Here is a 15,521-nt window from a genome sequence, read left to right as displayed (position 1 = left end):
CCATGTTTCCCCACCAAAAAAATACGACCTATGCCTAAAACAAGCCGTAGACTGATTTTTACGCCTGTGCCTAATATAAGCCCCACCCCCAAAATAAGCCCTAGTTAAGCCCCCCACCATCTGGTTGTACAAGGTGCATGTGTAAAAAATCAAGCTTGGGTGTGGGAGCTGAGCTGCCCCATGTGCCCGGCACCTGCTTACCATTAGACCACCTCAGCCGGGCCTACAATGCCTCAACACTTGTTGCACTGCTGGCCAACTTCTTCTGTTCCTGCTTGTGGCCACTCATGGCTGAACACCACATGATGCATTGTGCCAGTGCTCCGCCCGTGGCAGGTTGCTGTGTGTTATGTTGCACTAGTGCTGCCGCTCGCATGTGCAATGGCATAATATGACATTTGGCCTGCTGCCATGAGTGGCGACACCAGTGTAATGACCAATGTGGCATCTGGCCACGAGCGGCCATGAGTGGCCACAGAAGAAATCAGGCAGCAGCGCGACAAGTGTTGGGGCGTGGGAGGCCTGGCTGCGGTGATACTAAGGTAAGCGGATAAGACATGCCCCCAAAATAAGACTTGGTTCTTATTTTGGGGCCCAAAACCGGGTTTTATTTTCAGGGAAACACAGTGTCAGCCCTGGAGCCATTTTCCCCCTGGACACTTCAGGGCTGCCACAGCAAAGAAAGTTGAGCTGTGGAAACGGGAGAGGGGAGGAAGAGATAACTAGGGAATTTTAGCTGTAATAAAATTCTTTCTGAGAACCAAGAGTTTTCCCACTCAGTGCAAGGAGTTGGGGTCAGAGATGGAGTGACCCTTGGACTGTGACCTGATTGGACCATGTGATGGATGGCTTGGTCAGGGGAGGGAAAACTACTTTGAATTAGGAGGTTCAGGGTCAGGTTCCCCCAGATGTGCCAATATGACGTGCCTAATAAATCTATTTTTTTAAGGAACTTGCCTGCCTTGGAGTTTTGATTCTGTTGGGCCCTACTTGTAACCCTGACACATGGTAGATAAGGAACAACAAAGGAAACTACTCAGAAGCAACTCCACAAGTCTTTCTTGATTCTGGAAGTGGCCAAATGGATGCACACAATATTTGTTGCTTTAGCTGTTTCAGCAAATATTCTCCTTGAATCATCTGGTCTGAGGGAAATGCAACATGCAGAGATATGTCTCCTAAACATTTGTCTTGTTCCTGGCAAGTGTGGTTCTTTTCTACCCACTGTCATTGGCAGCTTTCCTCTCCTACCCCTTCATCTTTCATTCCGTGATGTGTACTGGGTTGATGACAGATGTTATTATTTTATTAGGTGGAGCTGGTGGAAGAAATTCGACAGCTGGACTCCGTGTACTTTAAAAAGCTGAAGGCTTTGCATGCAGAGGGCATTTCCAAGAAGGATGAGGTAAAGGCAAGCACCTATTAACAAAAACAACACCCTTATTCTTGCCTCATACTGAGCGCTTAACCCTATGTGCTTCTCTGTGGCAGCAAATCTGTCTCTTGAGACATCTATGACATTTTTACATGGTGCAGTTCTACATTAAAAACATTCAATCTGCAACCATTTACTCCTTGCCAGCCAATTCCTGCATGGCTTCAAAATTATAGTGTGTCATGAGAAAAGGCTTGCCATGCAAACCAACAATATTCACCCTATTGCTATTAATACGGAAACTGTGAATGTTGCGTTTTTTTAAAGTGTTGTCTTTGTCTAGTTATTTCCCCTTCCCTTGTCTATTGTGAGCCGCCCGGAGTCCTTCGGGAGTGGGCGGCATACAAGACAAATAAATAAATAAATAAATAAATAAATAAATAAATAAATAAATAAATAAATAAAAATACTAATGCTGTTACTACTATTTGATAGAGGGAAGAATATGGGACAATAAACATACAACTCCAATACAGGGGGGACTTTATCTGATTATCAACTGCAAATGAGTATTGTTTTCCTTCTATGAGCTTGGGGGAATTAATATTAATTATAAGCAGTTGGTGACTCAAGACAAAAGGAAAATCCACCAGCTTTATATTAAAAGTACTGTGAGAAATGAATTGTAGATCTCACTAGATCAGTGTTTCTCAACCTTGGCAACTTGAAGATGTCTGGACTTCAACTCCCAGAATTCCCCAGCTGAGTTGAAGTCCAGACATCTTCAAGTTGCCAAGGTTGAGAAACACTGCACTAGATTCTATTGTCATTTTAGTTGTATAGCCAAAATGCTACATTCATTGCCCTTTCTCACATATACACTGATATAGCAGTGATGGCAAACCTTTTCAGCACCGAGTGCCCAAATGAAAATGTACGTGCATGCGTGTACATGTGCATGCACCAGAGTGCTGGACACCTGAACACCAGCTGGCCGGCGCTCACCGGCCTATTTTTTTGGGCCATTTTTGGCTGTTTTCAGGCTGTTTTTCTGACAATTTTGGTCCCAAAAATGTTCTGAAAATGCCCCAGAAAACAGCCCCAAAATGATCTGATTTTTGGCTGTTTTTCCAGCCATTTTCCGGCGCTACGACACCCGCGAAAACCAGCTGGAGACGGTGCATGTGCCCACCGAGAGTACTCTACATGCCACCCCATAGGTTTGCCATCACGATGATATAGCATCAACCAGTTAACAATATTTCATACAAGAGACAGGTGATGGCGAACTTTTTCAGCACTGAGTGCCCAAAGCGGATGCCCCGTGCATGTGTGAGTGTGCGCATGCCGGAGCACTGGAAATTGGAACACCAGCTGGCCAATGTGTGCATTGCCTGTTTTTTTGGCCATTCTCAGGCCGTTTCCAGGTTGTTTTCCAGGCTGTTTTTAGGCAGTTTTTGGCCGGAAAAAATGGCCTGGAAATGGCAAGGGAAACAGCCTATTTGTTGTCCATTTTTCAGGCCATTTTCCGGTGCTCTGATGCCTGTGAAGACCAGCTGGCTGGAAACCAGAATAGCCCCTGCGATGGCACACTTGCCCACAGAGAGGGGTCCGCGTGCCACCTCTGACACATGTGCCATAGATTCGCCATCACGGCAATAGACCATAAAACACATGCTAGGCATATTCCTGAATAGTAGTATAGTATAATAGTATTTTTATCATAAAAAAACCCATAGCTTTCTCCTTGCTCTAGCAATAAGGAAATAGTTATACTGTTAAATCATATCCTAAGGCAGACTTCTGGAAATTCTCAATGAGTTGAACTTCAACCTTCATAATTCCCAGCAAATGTAACCAAAGAAGCCCACTGCAGGAAGGACAATGGAACAGAACATACCAGTTTCCTTTAAGAAAAGTGCTTTGAAAGCATGATGTTACAAAATGGCCCATTTTCAAAGCAACAATTTGGCTCTGACATAGTGCTATAGACAACATATGTGCAATATGCAAATCACCTTCTAGAAGTCATGTCCCCATTTTCTGGCTGTATCTGCTATGGTGACCTAGATTCATATCTTGTGTTGAGAGAAACAATACATTATCTTCCACTGAGGACCTGTATACTGCATGCGTCAAAAAGAGGGCCGTGAAAATATTTACAGACCTTTCACATCCTGGACATAAATTGTTTCAACTCCTACCCTCAAAACAACACTATAAAGCATTGCACACCAATACAACTAGACACAAGAACAGGTTTTTCCTGAATGCCATCACACTGCTAAACAAATAATTTCCTTAACACTGTCAAGCTATTTACTAAGTCTGCATTACTATTAATCTTCTCATCGTTCCTCAAACCCATCTCCTCCCACTTATGACTGTATAACTGTAACTTTATTGCTTATATCCTTATGATTTATGTTGATTGTTTCCTAGTATGATTTGATTGCTTATTTGTACCCTATGACTATCATTAAATATTGTACCTTATGATTCTTGACAAATGTATCTTGTCTTTTTATGTACACTCAGAGCATATGCACCAAAGACAAATTCCTTGTGTATTCTATTCTATTCTATTCTATTCTATTCTATTCTATTCTATTCTATTCTATTCTATTCTATTGAGCCAAGGGGCTATATGCCTTTAAAATGCCAGCAATTGTCATGGTGCCAATGCTATATTAGGTTGATGATACAAAAAAGGAATAGATGACCTTTTTGTTCTTTTCTCTTAAATTATACACAACTCTAGTTTTTGTAGTCACTCCTACATAAAGCCATTTATTAGTGACAAGAGATGATATAAATACTATCTTTAATCAAATGCACCCAGTCAGAGATCTGGATGAGCAGAGGTGTCTTTTAATCTTTGATCCTGAAATACAGTGAAACTACATACATATCTTTGTGGGCTAAGAAATCAGGAAATATGAGCATTATCTTGTACAACTTTTTCCTCAGGCTTTGGCAGTTGAAGACGTTCTCAAGAGGTCTGAGTCTATTCGACTTGTAGACTCCATTGAACAAGACTTTCTTGAAGGTTTCAAATCATACTCCATTACGAAATTGATTAACAACAGGACAGAACTGGAACAATTCCGTATCTTTCTTGAGGAGCAATCAGCAAGGTATTTCTCCTGTTATTGCGTGGCCCTGTTGTGAACTCCCATTTCCCTAGTAATGTCTATAATTTCTATATCTTGCTTCATTGATATGACAGTGAAATAGCAAGACTCTTCACAGCTAACATCTTTAAAGAATGAGATGTGTATGAATGCCAAGAATTCATATATACCACACTCCAAATTCCATCTTTAAAAAAATGTTTTGGCTCCAAGCACATTTTTAACCTTCATTATATTCCAGCTTCTGTTCTTGTCATTTCCATCCACTGATTAAGGATATGATATCCATATCTGAAGATATACTTTCTTCTAGTTCCGTGATGGCGAACCTATGGCTTGCCTGCCACAAGTGCCACGCGGAGCCCTCTCTGCGGGCATGCCAGCCATTGCCCCAGCCCAGTTCCACCGTGTCTGTCTTTCACCGGCCAGTTAGTCTTCGGGTCTCTGCTGTGCATGTGTGGGGGATGGGGCACATGCGGGGGACACGTGCACACATGCACAGGAGGTGCACTCACGGGGTGCTCGCATTTTGGGGTCTTGCACAACGCATCATTTTGGTTTCCAGATTGGTGCAAAAGGACGTCCAGGCTCAGAATGGGGTGCGGGGGCACTGCGCAAGGGCGGCGTGGGGGGGGCCATGCGTGGGGACAGTGGGGGGGGTCGCAGGGGGGTTGCATGAACAGGGGCAGGGTGCACAGAGAGTGTCACGTGCACATTGAATTATGGGTGCGGGTGCGCGTAAGCACTTTCGGCCTGGGACGACAAAAAGGTTAGCCATCACTGTTCTAGTTCATTTGTCCAGGACCAAAGAATAAAGAGGAACAAAAAACAAGTTAGATTAATGGAAGAAATTTTGTAATCTCACACCTGCACCATTCAGTGCAAAGTATCTCTCTTTCAATGAGATTTTACAAGAATTCTGGAAAGGAGGATTCTTGTTTTGTTTTGAAGGCCTCTGCAATAAGACCAATCTAGCAGTGATGTTTATTAGGGTGTGGACATTGATTCTTGCTCAGTTTGAATTCGTGATGCACTTAAATGTACCGATTTGATTCAATTTAAAAATTCAAACCAGTTTGGGGAAAAAACCCAATTAAATGTAACATTTCAATGTATAGCATTGTTTTCGATTTGGTTTTCTCAACCCTTTCTCTTCAGATCTGACCCTTTGATTCCATTTTCTAAAGCAGTAGGAAAGTTGGCTCAATTTAGAGATATGCTGAAACAAATCTGTGAATCAAAGTTTCACAAAGCTGTAGCATGTGTGCAATTAAGGCACATGTCATTTTATAGATTAGATAAAGTAGTTTCCAAGCTTAACTTACTTGGGCTGAAGTAAAGAGTTTTAAAATCTGAATTCAGTTGGAATATTAAATGGAGCATGTAAATGAGCCAATTACTTTCAAAGAAAGAAATCCCTGCTCTTTGTACTACGTAAGAATTACATCCTCTGACCAGTATGCCATGTAGAAACATAAAGGAAGGAAGACTTTTGGGTCTTATGGGCAATTGTAGTCCAGTGTACTTACTGTAGTTGTAGAGGCTACAAGCAGTCTGTTTCCATTTAAAGGTTTTGATTTTGTTATTATTTTTCCCTTGGTACTTTCTGCTTCTCGTTGGTCATAATTGCTCAAAATATATTAATTGAAACAAACTTACATACAGCCAAATTTGGGTATGTTTCTCTCCTGCTTTTCCAAGTTCTGGTTTATGGCAGTTGGTTAATTAAAATTTCCCACACAGGCAAGATTAGATTATTAGTTGTCAGTAAGGAGATAGTACTTTTTTCTTGATCTTTCTCCCTTGTTGCATTCCAGCTCTCATTAATTGGAATTGCTTAAGATATGTTAGTTAAAAGGCACTCGGAAGAAGCAAATCTTCACGCTCCTAGACTCCTTTAAAAACACAATCTTTTCAAGTCCAAAACCAAATTTAGAGATTGTGTTTAAGTGGGTTTGTCACTTCTTTTCTTTCTTCTTTTTTCCAAATTATTTCAAGCAAATGGCTCTCTTTGGGGCTAGTGATTTAACCCTCCATTTTTTCGTTTCTTTCTTTTCGCAAAAATCCCGATCTATCCATCAATATTATTTATGCTCTCATGTTTCTCTGCCTTTTCCAAATTCTGATTTATAACTGTGGGTTTATAGATCTTACCAATAGATCTCACCTCTGCACACTCCTCTTCAGCTGCTTTGGCCTGGAGCCAGCTTCTTGTGCAGCCATGTTGCCATGCTGCCGCAATGGCTCCGATTCAGAGGGCAAATCTCTGGCTTACAAGGGACCTGTTGCACTCCCTCTGGGTCTGATGAGACACTTCCCCTTCTTCAACCCCCAAAGGGGGGGTTCTGATCCAAAAATGGATCTTGGAGACAGTTTGTCAGACAGGGTTCATGTGAGACTCTTCAGAGCTCACATCCCCCACGTCTGTCCAGCTGGAGAATTTCAGGTCGACTCATTTCCATTTAAAGGTAAAGGTTCCCCTTGCACATATGTGCTAGTTGTTCCCAACTCTAGGGGGCAGTGTTCATCTCAGATTCAAAGCCGAAGAGCCAGCGTTGTCCAACAACATCGTCATGGTCATGTGGCCGGCATGACTAGATGCTAAAGGTGCACAGAATGCTGTTACCTTCCCACCAAAGATCTTGTCAGCACCTCTCCATTTAATAATTAGGAAAGAAGACCATGAGACTTCATTTGTAGAAAATCAAATGTACTTTTACTAATTAAAAATGGCTAAAGAGCGGTTGCAAAGCAAAGTCTGGTTAATTAGGCGCGAAAGCAGTTGATATATAGAATAGCCCATTCCACTCCCCCTGGCATCATAGGCCTAGTCCAATCATAAGTCCTTCAAGTGTCAGGTGTGAGATAACTTCAAAAGACATCACGAAGATGGAATGTCGGTGCCGTTAACCCAGGCGGGAAACATCCATGCATGCGTAGTACGTCCATCCAAAGATCTCCAGAATCTTCCTCCAGCACAATAAGTAACCCCACCCAAATACTATGCCCTCCCTCCCCGTTTCAATGGCAGCTGAAGCAACAGCAAAGCAGAAGCTGACAGATGGACCCTATTTTTCTACTTGCATTTTTACGTGCTTTCGAACTGATAGGTTGGCACAAGCTGGGACAAGTAAGAGAGCACACCCCATTACACGGCACTAGGCATTTGACCTGCTGAACTGCCAATCTTTCTAATCAAGAAGCTCAGCATCTTAGCCACTGAGCCACCATGTCCCTTTCAATTTAGTTTCCATTTAGGAAGCTATTAATATATCCTTCTCTAACGTGGCACCTTCAAGATGTATTTGGCCATGCAAGTTAGGAAATTCTTGGATCTGGAATACAATACATGAAGATTACAAGGTGGAAAGGTTGCTTTAATAAGACAACAACTATTAAACAATATCAAAAGTTTTGTTAATTGCCATGGTAATAATTTTACATTTGTTGTTGCAATTAAATCAGTATCAACTCCATTACTTTTATTGCCCACAATAGACAAGTGATTTGCTATTGGCTTCTTGCAGGACATTTTGCAATCCCCCAGTCTAACTTATAGTCCTCCTGGGTTTTCCTCATGGTCATCCATCCAAGAATCAGCTACTCTTTTCCTACATTTTTATGAGTTCAGCAAAAATCAGGAAAATGCTGTCCCTGTTGTTTTTTATTCTCCTATAATTCCACTCCCTCAATTCGTGGCAACAAACCAGCCTGTGGCAGACCTTACAGAGGTTTGGAAGCTAAAGGGGAATCCCTGGTTAAATAGTTGGATCAGAGAGTTGAAAATTGCCCCTGTAGAATGACAAATTCTTCCACATTATTGCCAAGGATACATAAATACAACCATAGTCAGTAGAGGTCAACTTGTGTTTTAATTTTTATTTTATTTATTTATTAGCTTGGTATGTCCACCTTCCTCTAAGAATTCCAGGTAGCTTACATGGGGATTTCCTTTCATTTTATATAATACCATAAATCTGAATAAGTGGACAAGTTCATAGAAGCTGCTGACATCATCAGTGATCTATTCTATTAGAGAGCTTGTGGAGATTGCCAATTCACCTTTGTCAATCTTCATGGCTCCTGTAAGTATGTGGAAGAATTGCTTGCTCGGAGTGGCAAAGTGCCTGCTGCATACAACAATTGTTGTTGTTAATTGCGAAGTCGTGTCCGATCCATTGCGACTTCATGGAAGGTCTTCAGGTCTTCCTGTCCTCTACCATCCTCTGGAGTCCATTTAAGCTCATGCCTACTGCTTCCGTGACTCCATCCAGCCACCTCATTTTCCATCGTCCCCTTTTTCTTTTGCCCTCAATCTTTCCCAGCATTAGGCTCTTCTCCAGTGAGTCCTTTCTTTTCATTAGGTGGCCAAAGTATTTGAGTTTCATCTTCAGGATCTGGCCTTCTAAAGAGCAGCCAGGGTTGATCTCCTATAGGACTGGCCAGTTTGATTGACTTGCAGTCCAAGGGACTCTCAGGAGTCTTCTCCAGCACCATAGTTCAAAGGCCTCAATTCTTTGGCACTCAGCCTTTCTTATGGTCCAACTTTCACAGCCCTACATTGCAACTGGAAAAACCATAGCCTTGACTATACGCACTTTTGTTGGCAGGGTGATGCCTCTGCTTTTTAGTATGCTGTCTAGATTGGCCATAGCTTTCCTCCCCAGGAGCAAGAGTATACAACAATTACTCAATGCCATTCTATCCATGTTAATTTAGATTATAGAATTTCATTTGGATGTATGCCTGAAGAATTATGAATAAGGATATAACCCCACTTAGGAGCATGGTGATTTCAGGGGATGGGGTAATTTAAGGTAAGGATAAGAACCATTCATTTGCTTGAGGCGTCCTGTACTGTTTCATCCTAAAACAGTAAAAAAAAAAGGGGGGATGGAATCTGCCCTTTCTGGTTATGTCAGTAGATGTAGATGGTGACCATCTTCTCCAATCTTGCCCATCCTTGGCGTGAAGCAATATTGATGATGCTGTGACAAAAACATATTGTTTATTTTGTAGTGTGGACCTCCTGTGCTGGATAGACATTGAGCAGTTCAGAAGAATGTTACACAAAAATAAAGAAGAACGAGATGAAAAATCTAAGGACATTAAAAATAAATATCTAAACAAGAAATATTTCTTTGGACCGGACAGCCCAGCCACAAAAGAAGAACAAGAGCAGGTAACTGGCTGCATTTAAAATGTTAGCAGAAGTTGGTGCTGGTGCTGTTAGTTCTCACAACTTATGTTTGCCAAGTTGTGTGCTTAGTACTAAGCTATATTTTTCCTGTTGGCCAATATGCATTGTGTTTTCATTTGATCTGATGCCCTTTAAATAATACCAAGCTTCTATGTAGATTCTCTTCTATTTCAAAATGCAGCTGCACAGAAGCAGGGAATAACACTCTTACAGATTAAGTAGATTGCAAAGGAACATATTGTTCCATATAAATGAATGTTTCCCTAAAGGTAAAGCTTCCCCTTTCAGATATGTGCTAGTCCTTCCTGACTCTAGGGGGCGATGCTCATCTCTGTTTTAAAGCCGAAGAGCCAGCGCTGTCCAGAGACATCTCTGTGGTCATAGGGCCTGTTTCCTTAGGGTAAAACTACCATAACTTGGGCTGCAAAATCCAGATGACCACTCGATGGCAGCAGAATGAATATTTGACGATAATGGCAATTTTAGCTATTGTGTCATCAAGTTGTTGTTGACTCATAGGAACCATGTAGATCAATTTTATGTGACAATCTGTCCCTAACTGGGTCTTTCAGGTCTACCCATCAGCACTGTAAATGAGCCCATCCATCTTGCTACTGGTCACCCCTTTCCTTTCACCTTTCCCAGCATTAGTCTTCCCCAAAGAGTTAGATCTTTATGTAATGTATCCAAAATAGGATAATCTGAGCCTGTCATAATATGGTAGCTCATCTTAAGACTTAAAATGTATACAATGGCTAATGTGTCCCAAAGGTGCTTTTTCCAAAAGGCAACTGGACTTTCTTGGGGGAGGAGGGTTGAAAATGTTTCACTTTTTCTCATCCAAGAAGCTTCTTCAGTTCTGAAGAAGAACTGAATTAAACTGAAGAAGCTTCCTGGATGAGAAGTGAAACATTAAAAAAAAAACACCAAGTAAGTCCAGTTGCCTTTTGGAAAAAGCACTTTTGGAGCAATGATGGCTTGGATAATTGAGAATCTGGGTAGATACTGGCTAAAGTGGACTTCTCAGAAGCCTTCTTAGAAGATCAATAATGTTGAACAGGTTTCTTCAGTAGATAGCATGGTCCCTATTTTCAATAAATAATTAAGATAAAACACTGGGCCCTATCTAACAAAATGAAATTCAATGTTGAGAAAAGTAAAGTTCTACTCTTAGGTAAGAAAAACCAAAAGTACCCATATAAACTGGGTGAAACCAGGCTTAATAGCAGTGACTGTGAGAGGGATCTTGGAGTCTTAGTAGACAACCAGCTAAATATGAGACAGTAGTGTGCAGCAGCAGCCCAAAAAGCCAATGCAATCCTAAATTGCATTAACAGAGGGATACAATCAAGATCAAGTGAGGTACTAATACCATTCTATGAACCTAGAAATAAGGAGGAACTTTCTGACAATCAACCAATGGAACAGCTTGCCCTCGGAAGTTGTGGAGGCTTTCAAGAAGAGATTGGACTGCCATTTGTCAAAGATAGTGTAGGGTCTCCTGCTTGAGCATGGGGTTAGACTAGATGATCTATAAGGTCCCTTCCAACTCTGTTAATCTGTTTAATCTATTTCATTTAATGGACTTCTATGGGAATGTTGGAAGCATATTTAAATGTGTTTCCTGCAACAGTGATTATCCCATATGAACTGATAATTCACTTATACTTGTAGAGGAATATGTGTTAAGACTTAGATAAAAATAATGAGAAAAATGATTACACATTACTTTAAAATATTAGATATTTAGATGAATATTAGAAAATCAAAGATATAAGCTGAGGTTTTTTTGCAGCCAAGAGATTAAAATGTTTAGCAAATGAATATACACATAATTGCCAATGTTATAAACATGAATATGCATATAAGACATATGTTATGCAATTTAATATTTAAAAGAATATTAAAAAAATTCCTTCATGGGGGTGGGGCTCAGGATCTGGTAGTTCTCCCTCTGCCATGGTTTAGTAGTGACTGAACAGGCAAAGAACTTTTCACTCTGAAATTATAAAAGGGTGTCTTGGACCTTGATTACTCTAAAGTTGTCCTTTCGTTACAGGTGCATTCAAAATATATTCGGTTATATTGTATGTTGAGAAATGTTTCATTCTTGGCAAAAAATAAAACAGTGCCTCAAATTGCTGAAAGATTCTAAAATTAGAGAATTTCACCCCTATTTTAAGATTGCTGAAATTAACCCCCTGCCTAGGCAGGAAACCTTATACTATTTCAGACAAATGGCTATCCAAAATCTTCTTAAAGACTTCCAGTGTTGGAGCATTCACAACTTCTGGAGACAAGCTGTTCCACTGATTAATTGTTCTAACTGTCAGGAAATTTCTCCTCAGTTCTAGGTTGCTTCTCTCCTTGATTAGTTTCCACCCATTGCTTCTTGTTCTACCCTCAGGTGCCTTGGAGAATAGTTTAACTCCCTCTTCTTTGTGGCAACCCCTGAAATATTGGAACACTGCTTTCATGTCTCCCCTAGTCCTTCTTTTCATTAAACTAGACATACCCAGTTCCTGCAACCGTTCTTCATATGTTTTATGTTGCTCTTCTCTGCACTCTTTCTAGAGTCTCTACATCTTTTCTACATCGTGGCGACCAAAACTGAATGCAGTATTCCAAGTGTGGCCTTACCAAGACATTATAAAGTGGTATTAACACTTCACGTGATCTTGATTCTATCCCTCTGTTTATGTAGCCTAGAACAGTGTTGGCTTTTTTGGCAGCTGCTGCACACTGCTGGCTCATATTTAAATGGTTGTCCACTAGGATTCCAACATCCCTCTCACAGTTACTACCATTGAACAAGGTACTACCTACACTGTACTTGTGCATTTCTTTTTTCTTGCTTAAATCAAGAACCTTACTCTTTTCACCATTGAATTTCATTTTATTAGATAGTGCGCAATGTTCAAGTTTGTCAAGATCCTTCTGTATCTTAAGCCTATCTTCTGGAATGTTAGCTATTCCTGCCATCTTGGTGTCATCTGCAAATTTGATGAGTTCCCTATTTATTCCCTCATCCAAATCATTGATGAAGTTGTCAAAGAGTACTGGGCCTAAAACAGAGCCTTGGGGTACTCCATTGCATACTTCCCTTCATGTAGATGCAGTTCCATTGAGGACAACATGTTGAGTGTGGTTGGTCAGCCAGTTACGAATCCATCTGGTGGTGATGCTGTCTAACCCACTTTCTTCTACTTTATCTAGTAGTAGGTTATGGTCTACCTTATCGGATGCCTTACTGAAGTCCAAGCAAACTATATGGACAGCATTCCTCTGGTCCACTAATTTTGTCACTTTGTCAAAGAATGCAATAAGATTAGTCTGGCATGATCTGTTTTTGATAAACCCATGTTGGCTTTTGGCTATTACTTTGTTTACTTCTAGGTGTTCGCTAATTCGTTGCTTGATTATCTTTTCCAGAATCTTTCCTGTTATTGAGGTCAGGCTGATAGGTCTGTAGTTTCCTGGATCTATTTTTTTCTTTTTTTGAAGATGGGAACCACATCAGCTCTTTTCCAGTCCTCTGGCAGTTCCTCGGTGCTCCAGGATCTCTGAAAGATATAGTTCAGTGGTTCTGAGATCTCGTCTGCCAGTCTTCAGAACCCTGGGATGTAATCCATCCGATCCTGGTGATTTGAACTCGTTTAGGGTAGACAGGTGCTTACTTACCATTTTATTCCCTATTTCAACTTGTGTTCCTAATCTGATTTTTGTGGTACTGTTTTTGATAGGTTGGACTATTTTATCCCTTTGTGTAAAGACAGATGCAAAAAATGAGTTAAATAGTTCTGCTTTCTCCCTGTTGCTTGTCACCTTCTTGCCACTTTCTCCAAGCAATGGACCAATTGTTTCCTTAACCTTTTTCTTGTTTTTAACGTTGGAAGAAGCTTTTTTGTTATTTTTTACTTTTGTGGCAAGCCTTTCTTCATTGTGAGCCTTAGCTTTCCTCACTTCATCTTTACAGGCTCGGGCTATATTCCCCCTCTTTCCACTTTTTATACTTATCAATTTGTCAGAGAGTTCTTCATGCAGCCATGCTGGTTTTTTCTGGGAGCTGTTATTTTTCTTTTTCATTGGTATTGTGTTAGACTGGGCTTTTGTAATCTCATTAAATGTGTTTAATATTAGCTAGTATGTGGGCCAGGAGTTATATATGCTTATGTTTTGGAAATACAGGAATGAATTGGTTTAGTAAAATTATCTTACAGTACTTTGGCTTTGGGAGTCATTAGGAACTGGATGGCATATAAACTTAATAAGTTACTATTGATGTTTTGGAAGAAATCATAATGCATTATAGAATCAGAGATAACTAAGAATAAAGAAGATCTGAGGGGAGGAATGCCAAAATATTATAGGATAGTAACCAAAGTTCAAATATCTAAGACATATAAAGTGTAATTCCTGCCCATTTTAGAATCAGAGATAACTAAGAATAAAGAAGATCTGAGGGGAGGAATGCCAAAATATTATAGGATAGTAACCAAAGTTCAAATATCTAAGACATATAAAGTGTAATTCCTGCCCAAGTTTACCTTTTGAGTATCTTCTTATACATAATATTAACAAAAATTTTCTTTTAGATGACCATTGATAGGCACCTGTGCATTTTATCAGTATAGGTTATGTTTATTTTAGTTGTAGGATGAAATAGCTGTTTTCCACCTAGTGGAAACTATGTTTATATCATCTTTCCTACACTGAGTTGGATTACGGCCTCCATCATTTACATTCAGAATGGCTTAGGTGTGCCTGACATGATGGCTGGGGTAGACCAACTTATAAGGAAGACAACAGATGCAAATGTTGCCCTAGATTTGACAGATTACCTAGTAAGGAGTTCACATTCCTTTATCTGTATATAATAGAAAGTAATTAATGGATTATATGAAGACTCTATTACAGTGGAAACTCTTTCCCTTAAAAAGCAGAAATTGATTTATAGATACAGTAGCTCTGAAGAAGGACTTCTTTAATTCAAAACACCCTGGGCTATAAAATAAAGACCATATGATGGATAAAATCATGTATAGTTTAGGACCAAGCTATTTACAGGACTGCCCCTCCTAAACATCCCCTCTATACTTCTGGATCATCTATGAGGCAAGTTTGGTAGGTCCCGACAGAGATTTTTTGAGCATCTCTGATTAATTTTGCTTTCTGCCTGAAAAGGGGAATGTTTCCCATTATTCCTCAAGCAATTCCCCTTTTCGTTACAATTCAGGAAGGAGCTCGACAAATATTTGTTTATCTAAGTTCCCTAAGTGTATTTGTTTTATTATTTAGCTGTTTTAAAAAATAAGTGCTTTATTGTTTTAATGATCTATCTTTTACTTTAATTGGAATTTTTAATTTCCCCCCCCTGAAAGCTACCCCTGTGAAGGCAGCGCACAGCAAGCCTCAAATATCAATCAATCAATTTTAAATGAATTTTGGATTTTCCTCACTTGTTTTGCCTTGACTTTGCTTCACTCTCGAACATTTTGTGGTTCCCCCTGGATGTCTTTACTAGGTTATGAAGTCACGTGGAGGCTGGGGGCAAGTACTTCATGAACTAGTTTCTCCCGTGATCTTGTTAGACGTTCAAAAGTATGCCCAGAGGAGATTAGAGACTAAGTGGTTGCCACAGTTTTATGCCCGTCAAGACTTGGGGACGTCGAAACCACAAAAGGTAATATTTGAATAATTTTTATGGCAATCTAGTGACATGTAGTTTGAATTGTGAATACCTCCTACTACTGGATTATCTAAAAATCAATGATCGTAAGAAGATACTACAGATGACTTGGTAGACAGTTTT

At 40.2% G+C, this 15,521-nt stretch overlaps 1 protein-coding gene across 2 annotated transcripts in view; it reads left to right on the top strand.

The window, feature by feature from the left end:
* Positions 1 to 15,521, top strand: part of RGS22 (regulator of G protein signaling 22) — a 105,051-nt gene that overhangs the window by 69,282 nt on the left and 20,248 nt on the right. For both annotated transcript variants that reach the window (XM_032222981.1, XM_032222983.1), the window contains 4 exons: positions 1,313 to 1,405; positions 4,346 to 4,512; positions 9,529 to 9,691; positions 15,234 to 15,392. In XM_032222981.1, the coding sequence (XP_032078872.1) occupies positions 1,313 to 1,405; positions 4,346 to 4,512; positions 9,529 to 9,691; positions 15,234 to 15,392 (582 nt within the window). The remainder of the gene's footprint in view (positions 1 to 1,312; positions 1,406 to 4,345; positions 4,513 to 9,528; positions 9,692 to 15,233; positions 15,393 to 15,521) is intronic.

This window comes from Thamnophis elegans, chromosome 8 (assembly GCF_009769535.1).
Source record: "Thamnophis elegans isolate rThaEle1 chromosome 8, rThaEle1.pri, whole genome shotgun sequence".
Lineage (NCBI taxonomy): Eukaryota > Metazoa > Chordata > Lepidosauria > Squamata > Colubridae > Thamnophis > Thamnophis elegans.
This window is presented reverse-complemented; position numbering and strand designations above follow the sequence as displayed.